General features: G+C 31.9%; 2 protein-coding genes across 2 annotated transcripts in view; both read right to left on the bottom strand.

Annotated features, from left to right (window-relative positions):
* On the bottom strand, positions 1 to 7134 carry LOC111642106 (glutamate receptor ionotropic, delta-2-like). Its single transcript, XM_023388384.1, has 6 exons — positions 7096 to 7134; positions 4988 to 5143; positions 1559 to 1703; positions 1235 to 1461; positions 329 to 594; positions 1 to 232 (listed from the first exon to the last, which is right to left on the bottom strand). The coding sequence occupies exons 1-6, from the start codon at positions 7132 to 7134 to the stop codon at positions 1 to 3; spliced, it is 1065 nt and encodes a 354-aa protein (XP_023244152.1).
* A 2355-nt stretch (positions 7135 to 9489) lies between these two features.
* LOC111642102 (Golgi apparatus protein 1-like) overlaps positions 9490 to 14568 on the bottom strand; it is a 68067-nt gene continuing 62988 nt past the window's right edge. Inside the window, exons 13-14 of the mRNA XM_023388381.1 lie at positions 9652 to 9771; positions 9490 to 9582 (exon numbers count right to left, since the gene is read on the bottom strand). Coding sequence (XP_023244149.1) covers positions 9490 to 9582; positions 9652 to 9771 — 213 coding nt within the window. The remainder of the gene's footprint in view (positions 9583 to 9651; positions 9772 to 14568) is intronic.

Raw genomic sequence — 14568 nt, 5'->3', positions numbered from 1 at the left:
TTATTGACATGAAACTTTATTTTTAAGTTTTTGGGCTAATTCCATGAGAAAAATAAGTGTTGACAAGACATAACCTATGAAAAGAAACACGAAAGCTCCAATTAAATTTTCAATTGAAAGTGGTTGAAATGCAGCATCATCTTTCTTCATGAATAGTTTCTCATTTCTAACTAAATTCAATTGGATTGTATGTGCATGTTCATCAAGACCTGCTTCTATTATTCTGCGATTTCTGTAAAACATTAAATTTTATATCACAAAATTAAATAATAAAAGAAGTAATAAAAATTCAAAATTAAAACCTTAGACTTTTATATATTTTACGTACACAATATTTATTTCCTTCTTATATGGAAACCCTTTAATCATGCCATATACTTCGTATTTAATATAAAGACTATCCTTTGACATCAGATAGTCATCTGCTCCTAATGCACTTACATACAACAATCCATCCAACTCATACTCGATAAAAGCATGTTTAGGTTTCATAAGATGTTCATATACATCATTTTTTGATCTCAACTTTACCACTTTACCTTCTGTTCTTAATTTCTTAAGCGCCAATACTAAAGGCGTCTCTTGTGTTGCAAGCTGTAAAAATTAACATTTATATTTTACATATATTTTACATATATTATTCACTTATAATAAGAGAACAAAATTAATCACAACTCCTTTTCAAAAGTTTAGAAACTTTGTCATTAAAATTAGAGTATTGATATTAACACGAGAACTACTATTTACACATACAGAAATGTAACTTTTTATTTATTTCCTTGATTAAACAAATAAATAAGTTAGAAAATGCATATATTTAAATTTTTGTCAATATAATGTATTGATTTATTTAATCGCTTTTGTTCAAAATATTAAATTTTTTTCTTTGTTAGCTGCTTAGATTTGCCCATAATAAAGTATGAAGCACACTAGCAAGTGTTCAATACAAAATTACTAAACAAAATACGAAAAGTAATCTGTATATTATTAAGTTTCTAAATTTTTGACACAAGTGTGGTTTATGTAAAAAATATTTTTGTGATTAAAATAAATGTTCTGAGTTAAAACTTTTAACGCATTTTTCTAACTTATTTATTTCTTTAATCAAGGAAATTATTGGAAAGTTACATTTCTGTATGTGTAAATAGTATTTCGCATGGAAATATCAATACTATACTTTTAATGACGAAGTTTCTAAACTTTTAAAAATGAGTTATAGAATGTTAAATCTTACCTTAAAATGGTCGGCTAAATCCATATTATATACGTAAGACGCCGTATAATGTCCGTTTCTGATTTCTTTTATCAATTCAGGAAACGTTTCAGGCACATATTCATAACCCGCGAAAGCAAGAAAAGACATGAGACCGCCACTGTAACTGGATACTATAATAAATATTGCGATTAACCAACCGAAAACCATTATTCTGCAGTATCCACTAACTTCAAATAATGAGCTGCCTACAACAAACGAAGGTAAACAGTTTTCTATTATAATATAAATACAAGTATTTATTAAAATATCATTTAAAATACATAATATAAATCTGTTGCGTACCTTTATTCGAAAATGATCCAAAAATCGCCCAAAATATATCATATAGTTTAACGTGTTTTGCCTGGTTTTTCCTTGAATTCCAATTTAAGATCAAGTAGAAACATAATCCAGTAAGAATGAATGCGATCACCAGGGCTATCCATATCTTTGTATAAAAAATGCTATTCTCTTATTACTAATTAATATGATATAAAAGATATTGTTTATTAAAATTAAAACATGACAATAGAAATTACTAGAAAGAGTACTAATATTTAACAGAAATCAAATACTAGAAACTTTACATTACATTTTTTTCATAATTTATATTTATTGTGAAATATATATTAAATATTTTATTGCAAATATTAAAATATATTATAACTAGCAGGTAGGCCCGTACAAAAGTAACGATAACTAAGATTAAGATTATTACGTTACAGTCAACCTTACCCGTTTTCACAGAATGCAAGAATTGGGTCCCCTTGTTTCCAGACTAATTAGAGAATTTTTAGATGGGTCTAAAAATATGTTCGATTTCCCGCAATAACGAAAAAAACTGCATCTGCGTATTGCACGTCGCTTTCTCTTAACAATTCCATTGTTACCTAACACTTCCATTGTTGACACTTTTATTGTTACTTAACACTTCCATTGTTGATGGAAGTATTAAGCCTTAATCCTGTCTTTTTCCCCCGTGGGGAGGAATTTCGAAAAATCCCTTCTTAGTGTGCGTTCTCGTGACGTACCCTAACTGTGTACCAAATTTCAACTTTCAAATCCTAACCGTTTGGGCTCTGCGCTTATTATTATGTTGGGTTTAATGGTTATTCAACGATTTCCTAACAATGTGGCATGTATTCAATATAGTGGCCTTCTGTAGTGTGATGTATGTATTTCTATTCAATTCTAATGTTCCCAGGCTTTTATATAGTGTGTGTGGTACCTGTACAGGAGAGAACGACAGGTACTGTACAATAAGCACCCTATACATCCTCCACAGATGTCTTATTTCCTGGGCGAGTTCTGTGTACTTGCTAATTTTTTCAGTGAATGTGTTTTGTACATTGTGAGTGTTTGGAATGGATATGTCTATAATGTATGTGATTTTATTGTGTTTGTCAATGAGTATGATATCTGGTCTGTCGTGGTAAATTGTTTTATCTGTAATTATGGCTCTGTCGTAGTATAGTTTGTGCGTGTTGTTTTGCAATATTGTCTGTGGAATGTATTTGTAGTATGGTTCGTGAATGTCTACCAAGTTGTGTTTCTTAGCAAGCTCTTGGTGTATTATATTTGCTACTTGATTGTGTCTATGTAAGTAATTTGTCTGTGCCAAGAGCTTGCAATAAGAAGTGATGTGTTGTACAGTTTCTGGCGTGATGTGACATTTTCTGCATGTTTCATTTCTGAGTGTTGTATCTTTGAGTATGTGTTTTCTGTAGTTTTTAGTATTTATGACCTGATACTGTATGGCAATCATGAATCCTTCCGTCTCCCCAAAGAGGCATCCCCGATCTAACGAGCTGTTTGACGCAGTTTTGTCAACAAAATCCTGGACCAGGTCATAAGGATGCCTGCCATGGAGTGCCTTTCGAGCCCACGATTGCTTCATGTTGTCTATGTTTTTTATATGTTGTGTCAAGTCTGTATGTTGTGAGTGTAAGTTTAATGGTGTGTTATTGGAGTCTGCTAGAGTTACTGCTTTATGTAACTGTGATGTTTCTTGTTTCCTGCAGAAAAACTCTCGCAGTGACTGTATTTGTTTGTAGTGAAGGTTAACTATGTCAATCAGGCCACGTCTGCCTTCTTTACGTGGAAGGGTTAATCTTTCTGTGGCGGATTTAGGATGATGTTGTTTATGCTTAGTAAGTTTTGTTCTTGTTTTCCTTTGGAGTTGCTCAAGATCTGTGCGTGTCCAATGTATAACTCCAAAAGAGTATGTGAGTACTGGAACGACATATGTGTTTATTGCTTTAACTGTGTGTTTTGCATTTAGCTGTGTTTTGAGAATGGCATTTAACCTACTGTGGTATTCTTTAATTAATCTTTGCTTTATTTGTGTATGTTCTGTTAGTTTGGCCTGTTGAAATCCTAAATACTTGTAGAACTCGCCCTCTTCCATGGATTCAATAATGCCCCCATTTCCAAGTGCAAAATCTTTTTTCTTCAGGATTCCTTTTTCTATGTGAAGTGTTTTGCATTTGTCTAAGCCAAACTCCATTTGTATGTCCTTGGTATATGAATGTGTGATTTGTAGGAGTTGATGAAGTTGTTTCTGTGTGGATGCATAAAGTTTTATGTCATCCATGTACATGAGATGTGACAGCGTAAACTGTGTTGTTTTTTCATGTCTGATATTGTAGCCATAATGTGTGTTGTTTAACATGTTGGATAATGTGTTCAGGGCTAGGCAGAACCAGAGAGGACTCAAGGAATCTCCTTGAAAAATTCCTTGCCTAATGAATATCTCATTTGTTTGTATGGAAGTGTTACTAACCCTGAGATGCAGTGTTGTTCTCCAGTGCTGCATAGTGTTTTCAAAGAATGCAATGAGTGATGGATGTATTTTGTACATGTGTAGAATATGTAGCAGCGAACTGTGTGGAACACTGTCAAATGCTTTTCTGTAGTCTATATATGCCATGTGTATGTTTGTGTGCTTGCCGTAGAATGACTGAATCTATGAGTAATTGTTCTTTGAATCCTCTGTGATTTCTACGGCAACCTTTTTGTTGTTCTGTAAGAATGTCGTGTTCTTCAACATGTTTGTATATTTTGTTTGTGATACAGAATGTCAATAATTTGTAGAGTGTTGGAAGACATGTAATTGGTCTGTATTGTGTGGGGTCTGTGGTGTTTTGTTGTTTTTAGGTTTCATGTAGGTGATGCCCTGAGTAAGAAATTTTGGCATGTCTTGTGGATTGATGATGATGTGTGTTAGATGTTTGGCTAGTTCCAGGTGCAGTGATGTAAACTTTTTGTACCACAAATTGTGAGAATTTGGAGAATGTTTCCCAACATTCTCCAAAATAAGTTTCCAGTAGACATTTAATATAATGAAATTTTGCGGTATTTGGAGAGTCCCTGGCTGGCATGTCTTCTAGTGTCAAGTTAGAGCTTTCTTTCCTTTTATGTTTATTCTTCTTTCATGTTTCTATTTTACTCTTGCAATGCAAATTTAATCTAATAAACATAAAATATCGTATATAGTTTAAAAACTAAAACCTCATAATCGCTACTACGGATGAAATATATTTTGTGTAATAGCTGTACAGGAGTTTTATGTCATAACTGTACCCTTTGAGTTTGAATACTCTGCAAAAATCTTGGAAACATGAGACAAATAAAATTTGCTGTACTAAATTATTTTTGCTCCTGTAGAAAACTATTTTTGCTTCTTAGGGGTTTTCGGCAGTCAGTTTGAAAAAGAAATAAAATACTACTTACCGATAGGCCAAAAGGAAATATTATGGCCAACATTTTAGATAATTCCTTTGGTTTAGATGTAAAAAATCTTACTCTCGAAGCATCTATAACATCGCTGTAATCTATTGCTTCGAGTTTATCATAGGTAATTCCTAACGGTAATGCTAGATCCGATTCCTAAAAATATGTTATTGTATAAAAATACTACAAATATTTAAATCAATATTAATTATAAAAATAAATACATTTCTTTGAATAAATCCAACGCGGCCAATCCAAGCAGTACGTAATTTAAATCCTCCAAAGCGGTGTTCACTTATCTCCAAGCTAACATTAAAAATACAATTATTAGTTTTTTTACGAAACGTGTAAAATGTTCACACGTATCAACTAAATAAAGATGAGAAAACCCGCCAAGTGTCTTAATTTATAGCACTTTATTGTGTTAGAAGCATAAACAATTATTAGTATTCGAAACATAAAATTATTCAATTTTTAAATAATAGTTGCTTTATGAGTATATTGTCACTCTTCACCGAGTATGCATTTATAACGTTTCGAGAGTAAGAGCAAATAAGAAAAAATTTTTAATGGATTTTTTAAAATTTGTTATTTACTACAGCCAATTGTACATAATTTAACATTGACGACGCATTTTCGGTCTTTTTCTTCAGAAATCTTTTTCTGAATCATTTTCTTTAGAAAATTTAATTTAAGAGAAATATTTTGGATTAAAAGTTTATGCATTTCAGCATAGAATGCAAATAAACGTTTTGATAGGATTTAATTTAAGATTTTGGAGTTCACTTCTACCCTATCTCCCACAAAGGTAACGGGGACGTTTTTAGCCGATTGAATATCGCGTTTTATAACTTTAATACTGACTGTGAGAGTAGCCGGGGGTACAACTCCGTTTATGATTGTTCGTACCACTTAATCGGCACAGATTATCCGAAAATCTGTCTCTAAAGTTTCAGATCACTAGATCTGATCTTAAAAACTTACATAGGAAGACGGTAGGATTAAAGACTGTGAAGTCTCTATCCAAATTGTCAGGTTCCAGACACCAGTTTGTCAATTAATCGTTCCGCGAACAAACACGCGTGTGATTATTTTATAGATCTGATTCAGAGACTCTATAGGAGACATTCTTTAACAAATAAACAAGAATAAATTTAATTAAAACATAAACCAATAGAAATAGTACAAATATATGGTAGTAAGAGACAATGACTACAAATTACAGCCTATAAGTCGAGAGAGATATGGACTTATATTTAACCGATACACGATCGAGAGAGAGAGCTTACAAAATCGTTATTAAACATACAACCTGGTTTAGTTGTCGTTCGTCTTCTTCTTATAGGTTGGCAAAGGCACTTCGTTTATAAAGTTCTCAAACTTCATTCCATGGGAGATCGATATGTGCACAAAATCAAAGTATATCTTCTAAGCGCTAACTCTGGATTTATTCTATGTGACTCGACTAAGGGCGTTGGCCAACAGGAGAAATATGTGTGGACTCTTCCAGGTCTGTCGATGAACTCCCCGATTTCTGCCAAATTCCCTCTATATCTGATGATTTACAACCAATCATCAAACAGAGACTCTTTTATGTGAACGGATGAAAGGGGAAGAAAGGAGGGGTGATCATTTCCCATAGAAGCGAGATTTTTAGCGGATAAGGGAAAAACAGAGGATGTTCTAACTTCCCTCGAAGGAAGTAGCATCTGTTATCTAGCTTTCCCACGTTGGAAAAACGTTAATTTCTCACCAAAACGAAATAATATTTTATGACAATATTTAACATTATTAAATAATTATTAATTTTAGACCCAGGGGCTATTCAGATCTCACACTGACAGATAATTTGCTTTTAATTATCATTGAATAACGTAATATTGAGCTGTAAGCCTTTTTTTCTTTTGTTCATATACGTTTACTAATATAAACCGGCCGAAGGAAAGGTACAACAGACACTAGCGAGAAAAACAATTTGTAAAGACCTTATAACTTATCCAACAAGTATTTAATTATCCAGTCTATTTAATTTTATTTATGGAAAACTATGTCCTATATTTTTCTATCGTGCTTCAAGTATGATTCCATTCACTGAAAGATATATTCACTTTCACTTTACAATTGTCAGGTAAAATTCCTCCAATCATCCTTTGAGATTCTGCGTTGGCTTTTGATGAATGAACGAAAAACTTTCTTCAAGACATGCCCAACATTTTTATTTAATTAACATTAATTCACGCCAACACGGTAAGCATCATATTGCATAAGTGCCATATTACTGTATTTCCATATTGTACAGTATATTTTGCATATATTTTGTTGATTTAGTTTACTTTAGTTGATACTAGCATAGTTTACTTTATTTATAGTTCTACAGTACAATCGTGAAGACTTTTCATAGTGGACCACGCCCACGTCGCTCAGCTGAGTGGTGACGTCATAAATAATTTTAACTCTGGCCACGTGCTATCTTCCTGTGACGTCATTACTTCGTTCCCAACGAGCTAGAATATACTACATAGAGTGTTTATACGGACGCCATGTTGAAAAAACAATTGAATACACGTCCGCCATTTTCTTTTTAGTCAAGAGGGCGCATTACTTTTATTTACTAATTGCAACGAGCTAGAATATTCTAATTCGTTGCGTAAAAGTGTGTAAAGGAAAAAAATGATCGTACAAGTCAAAATACCCCTTTTAGTTTTTGTTTTTTACTTTTGAAAGTAAATAACAAGACATTTCTTTTTGTAACCCTTTATTTAAACGTTTCTAAACAAGACAAAATATTCTGTAGTGATAAGTTAAATGCATTTCTAAACATTCTTAATTTTACTATCCCAATTGTTATGTACACATAACAAGAGAAAGTATTGAAATGGTGTCAAATTTCTACGTTTTGACCTCTTGAAGTCAAAACAGTCAAAAATGGAAAAAATATTTAGTCTATGTGTGTGTTGGCGTCTGTAAGAAACGAAATTTAGCATAATAGCTTGTGTATAAGGAGCATTGATGCAATTAAATTTTGGTAGTTACAGGTTAAAGGGGATTCGTCTCATATCTCGAGAGTCGACATACGTTTAAGGTCGGACGTTATTAAATAAATATTTACAATTTTTTATATAAAACTCATCACCACTCTCATATGTAAGCCTTTTGCCGTTTGATAATAAATAAAAATAAAAATTGTTATTTTTAAAATAAAATCTTACAACAGCCGGAAAACTTAGGCAACTTGTTGCTGGATTTTTTTCACAAGCTCCAAGGTTTAAAATGTGATAATCTTTTAAGTTTATTTTTTAAGAAAGAAATGTTAATAATTATTACCGGTAAGATATTTAATGAAATTCGTTCTAGACATTTGTTTAAATGACACAACGAACAAAAGGTTAGTTCATGTTAATTAATATGCTGATGTTAATTTTCTGATGCAAAACACCTCACATGTTTCAGCGTTACTTATAACCATTAATTGCACAGCTATATTAACTTTATATCATCAGTCATCATGCAAACATCAATCTGTTTTATCGCCGACCACTATGCTGTGGAACCTCGCTTAACGAGCATAATTCGTTCCAGAATCTTACTCGTAATTCGAAACACTCGTTAAGTGAAACAATTTTCCCATATAAATTAATGTAAAATACGATAATTCTTTCCATGCCAAAAAATACTCAAATATTTTATGTATAACGTTTATTCAAATAAAATTATATTCGTACAATAATGTATATTGTTAAGGATCGTGAATCATCATCATTTTTTCATGAAAATAAAGCCCTTCAAGACCTGGATCGTACTTAGATTATAAAAATATTGGTATATTGAGGGTTAAGTACTATACTTATACTATACTTACCAGTTTAACCTCTTATCTTACCTTCTTTATAATAATCAAATAAAATCTAAAAAATAGATAAATTCGAGATGAACCTATCTAGACTTATATCACGTATCTAATTGCCTAAATCTCAAATCTAGGGGAAAACATGCGAAAATATATTCTAAAATTGAAATCCTGCTTAACACGTGGTACAGACTTCAATGTTTAACTGTTTTAACTTAAAGTAAAATAGAGGTCGACAGTCTCGTCGTTGCCATCAAGAGCTCTGTATCTAAGGTCATAGCCACTCTACATAGTATATTCTAGTTCATTGTTCGTTCCTAAAAGATCCTCCTCTTTCGTACTGTATTATAANCCAGAAGTGATGTGTTGTATAGTTTCTGGCATGATGTGACATTTTCTGCATGTGTCATTTGTGAGTGTTGTATCTTTGAGTATGTATTTTCTGTAGTTTTTATTATTTATGACCTGATCCTGTATTGCAATCATGAATCCTTCCGTATCCCCAAAGAGGCATCCCCGATCTAACCAGCTGTTTGACGCAGTTTTTATTATTATTTTTTTTTTTCTTTTAAATTTTTCAATCCTCAATAGGTCAAATAATTAATTCAGAGTAAAATAATTATTATAGTTAGAAATTAATCTGCATGTATTCAACTTACTTTGTTTTAATATTTCCACATAATTGTAAAACATCTTGTTTGCAAGCTTCTTTAAATTTGAAATTAAAATGATAATCTTTAAGAGATAACTGAAAGAAAATATCATCATTAATTATTTTTGAATGGCAATTTTACATCCGATAACTTAATGCTATTACCAATTGAAAATGTTCTACCGCTACACGACACTTCTGGTATTTTTTCATTTCTGGTTCATTCTTATGTTTGATAAGGCACTGTATTAAATCTCCCTGATCTACATCTTGTCCTTGAAGGTCCTATTAAAAAAGATTAAGATTAAAATCATTAATTAATATTTAAGATAATTCAGTGAAAAACTACAGTGTATTGAAAAATTAAGTTAAACCCTGTTAAAAAACTAAATCAGAGATATATAATAGTATTAATATATTTGGGCGTGTACAGAGAGACATCTTTAAATAACTACACAACTAATTTGACTTTGAAATGATTCAATAAGTTTCATAAACAAATGAAATTTATTGAATCTTAATAACAGTGATTGTTTATAAATGTATTGATTTTAAAGAATATATAAGCTTTGAATTTATAGGTTATCAATACTTTATTTCAAATAATAATAGTAAAATGGAAAATTAGCAAATTTTATTTTAAACTGTTCAAATAAAATTTAACAACAAAAACATTTTTTATGATAAAAAACAACTTTCACAGAAACCTTTTATTTTCTAGCACATTATAAAATCATTTTCTTCATTTTTCCATGTAATGAAGAACAAATAACAAGCAATGCATTGTTTACAAAAAGAATACCAGAATATAGTAAGACCCCACTTAACACTGCCTCGATTAATGCTGTTTCAATATAACATGGTCTGCTCAAAGCCTTAAAAAAGCTCAAAATTTACGCTGATTCAAATTATCGCGGTATTTCATTAATTCGTATATAATACGATTATTCCCAAACACAAACCAATCAGCAAAAAATGGCAATTCATCTTAGCACTGTACTTTCCTTAAATCTATGTTTGTTTGGTGCAATTTTGAAAAAACTATAATATCATGGATGCCACAGGCAATATCGACTTTGCTTGGCAAGGATTAACTGATAAATGCATGAATGGAGTTGTAGAAGAAGTTATGGCTGAAGGTATCCAAGTATTCTCAACAAGAAGAGCGTCTTGCTGTATCATTTGGTTGACCAAATTGTCAACCTAATCAATACAGCAGGACTAGATGTAAACAAGCAGGATATTGAGGAGTTACTGCAAGTTTCTGGTGAGAGCCTTACCAACGACGACCTTCAAAAATTGGCAGAACAAGAAATTCATATAGAACTGAGAAATAGTGATTCTGAAAACAAAGAATCCCTCTATAGATTTCCTTAGTAAAAGTTTGGTAACGATAACCAAAATTGTTGATCAAATTGTAGCAAATGATCCAGATTTTCAAAAGGAATGCATAAACAAAATGAGGCATTTTGGATGTGATCTCTTGCTACTGACATTTGCTTAACCCTTTCCCGGCAAACTATCTAAAAAAAATATTGAGTGGAATTCGTCATGCGGCGCATTTTTTGCATTTTTGGATAATTTTTTAAATTGTGATATTTTGCTTCAAAATCATGCTATATTTAATCTGTTTTTTGTTTAATTAAAAACATATTACAGTTTATGATTGTTTAATTTTTAGTTTAATACAAATTTAAAATAGCATTAAAATTTGAAGTTCACAAACAATAGAAAAAAAATTAATTTACAGAGATTCGCTGAACTTTGTACATCTGTTCGTTAGACACATCTGTCTTCTTTTAAACAAAACAAACCGCAGCTCTCTAGCTAGAGCGGGGGAGAAGTTATTGCCATTATTTACACTGTGTCTCAAATTACTTAGCGGGGAGAGGAGTCGATTGTTATTGTAAAGCGAAGCGTTAAAGTTTATCAGCATATATTTCTGCTTGAAATAGTGAATATTTGACACTTTTTTATATTTTTTCATTGCTTTATACAATAATACACTAAAATAAGCAATTATTTAATTTTTTCCTGCAATTACACAATATCTAGAAGTAACGAGTTTCCCGGTAAATTTTTCAGCTGGATGCTTTTGATAAGAAATATTGTCTAAGTAAAGTCAAATAACATGAAAACTAGTAGAATTATCACTCTAAAATGAAGAATATAGCTATTTTTAACATTTATTTTACATTCTGACTTTAATCACATGGATTGGTTCTTCACAGGAAAATCCAGACCAAATGGTTCTGAAAAAACTCTCATTCGTTAAAGTTAAATCAGTCATAATATAAATTACCAATTAGAGTGTAATAAGCATAGAAACAAAAATTTTAAAACAGCAAGAATGTCTTCCATAGACTTACTATAGAGATCTTCAACTCAGGAGGCATTAGTTCAAGAATTGAACTATCTACTTAACATTGCCAGTCAACAAGGATTCTATAACATTGTCCATAAATTAGCTCAACAATACAGCATCGGCCTACCACCGCCACAGAATGGGAATAATGTAGAACAAGACCCATCACAACAGTCACATACAACCCCTTCCTCATATCCTTATACCAAAAAATCGCTAAAAAACGAGGATTACAACTGTCATTCAGAAGATGTCCATTTATGTTTAAGCTTTTACGCAATGAAAAAGATAAACCTAAGGAGGATAAGCTGCCAGGGGTATATGCTGTTCCCCTCATGGACCACAGATTTGAGAGACAACTGATCTACATTGGTGCTACTAAACGTTTGATTGGTGTCTGATGGGCAGAACACAGAAGTGACATCATCCACAACAGGGGTACTACTTTGTTATCCATGTATGCTTCGGACCCAGAAATTTCGGTAGACTTTGATAACGCCAGACTCCTCATTACCACTCCATTTACGGACCATCTCAAATGGTTGGAACAAATGGAGATTTGCAAGGCATACAACACTTCTGAACCTATTAACTCGAGGGATGAAATTACCCTATCCCTTGCATGGCAAGCCCTACTACAGAAAGAAGATATGCATTAATAATACGTTTCATAAATAGGGTTTAAACATCATGCATACGAATATGTAAACCGAACATTTTTTATTGAATTTATTTATGGAATTCGGGAATGCACGTGATTCACATTAACGTTGAATTTTGACTTTTGAAATGTTGTTCCGAAGAATAATTTTTCGAATGTCGCAATTTACTGGTCTTCGTTCATATTTATTCTAAAGACGAATCGTTGCTTGAGAAAGGTCCTAGGGAAGGAACCAAAAACGTTTGCAGTTCATTTTACAATTATTTAATACCGGTTATTGGTTTTGTTAAGTGGTTATTTTTATATTAATCTGGTATTTGAAGATTCTTTATCTATTTTTGATTAATTTCATAACAGAGCATTTGTCGCATGACAAGAAACGGAGAGTCACGTGATACATTCAACAGAGTGGTAGTTGCATCTAAAAGATTAAAGAAGGAAAAAAAAGCGACAAATGAAACTACACGACTTTATCACAAAAAACAAGAATTTCAGAAGAGCCAGGACCTTTGTCACAAAAAATGAACTTTCCATTTCTGTGTGCATATGTTTGTGTGTTATTTAACATATATTATTATGCAAATTAATATAAAAATAATTTAAAATTAAAGTAAAATCTGTTTATTTTTGGTTGCATGTTCCCATTGCATGTTCCCCTTTCCCTATTTACTCTGTGTTAAAATGACCTGGTTTAACGCTGTTTCATTTAGCGCTTTGTCGTCTTTTCTGCTACTATTAATAATTAAATTATAAATAATTTGGTATTAGAGGTAGGCATAGGTGCCATCTCTTATTAATTTAATAATTATAATAAAATTAATATTTTTATTAAACAATTTAGAATATTCTGGAAGAAAAGAATCAGCATGTGGCAGTACTCAAACCTGCAACTCCCGCTTACCATGTGGATGCATTGCCAGTTATGCTACCCAGACCCTGAGTGAATACAATAACTCATTACACATTTAATTTCTAGTACTGTACATTTGATTGTGTTTAGCTGGAGAGTCATTTCATATAAAAGTTGGTCATCCCTAGTGGTGGTATGAGGAACAGTGATACCAAGGACACAACAGTTCAAAAATTCCTTCAGCTTTATGCATTACATTTCATTACAAGCCAATTTTCCAGCAAGATAATGCTCACTGATATACAGTTAAGGTTTTCCAGAACTGTCTGTTGTGTTGCCACACTTTGTACTGCCCTGTCTCTTTGTGGGACTAGATGGTACACCAACTTTAGCCATCTACAAATATAAGAGCTGGAGTGACAAATGCAACATCTGTAAGCAAATCTGTAGCAGAGTAGCATATTATGTCTGTAAACATCCGTGACTGACTACTGTCACATATCCAGGCAAGAGAGATCCTACCATATACTGAACATTCCAAATTATATTTTACTCTTGTTCTACACAAAATCATCCCTTTGTAATCATTTCTTATCATCACAATTAAGTAAAGTTTCATTTGTTTCCATCATCATCATCTTGGCACAACTTTTTTGTCAAAGTATGTAAAACTTTTTTTTACAATACACGTATACAGTAAAACCTCCATTAACGAACACTCCCAAATAGTGAACACTTCTACTTAACAGATATTTTTTACAATTCGCTTAACCTTCAAATAGGACATCTATTACATTTACCTCAAAATAGCAGATGTTGTCATCCATAACCAACCTTACAAAAACACAAATCCCTCCTTCAATATTCTGAAATAATTAATTACGTACAAAACATTTTAAAATGAAAATAAAGAATTGGTTCAAATATTCCTTTAGATGACAAATTTTAACAATAGATGTTGAATAAAGACTGGCTGAAAACAGAAACAGAGGAGGAGGGCAGGTTGTAAAAAGCTGAACACTACTCTATCTGTTAAAGAAGACTTATTTGGTTAAGTTGTTGATAACTACTTATCATCATACATATTAATGCTATTAAACTTTCTGTTATTGTTGGAATTGAGCTTATGGTATCAAGAAGCCATAAACTTTTCCCAAGTTATTCATTCATTTGACAAGTACAGTAACAAAAAAGAAACTTAAAACC

This window comes from Centruroides sculpturatus, unplaced genomic scaffold (assembly GCF_000671375.1).
Source record: "Centruroides sculpturatus isolate CEXI.00-Female unplaced genomic scaffold, Cexi_2.0 scaffold1662, whole genome shotgun sequence".
Taxonomy (NCBI): Eukaryota; Metazoa; Arthropoda; class Arachnida; order Scorpiones; family Buthidae; genus Centruroides; species Centruroides sculpturatus.
This window is presented reverse-complemented; position numbering and strand designations above follow the sequence as displayed.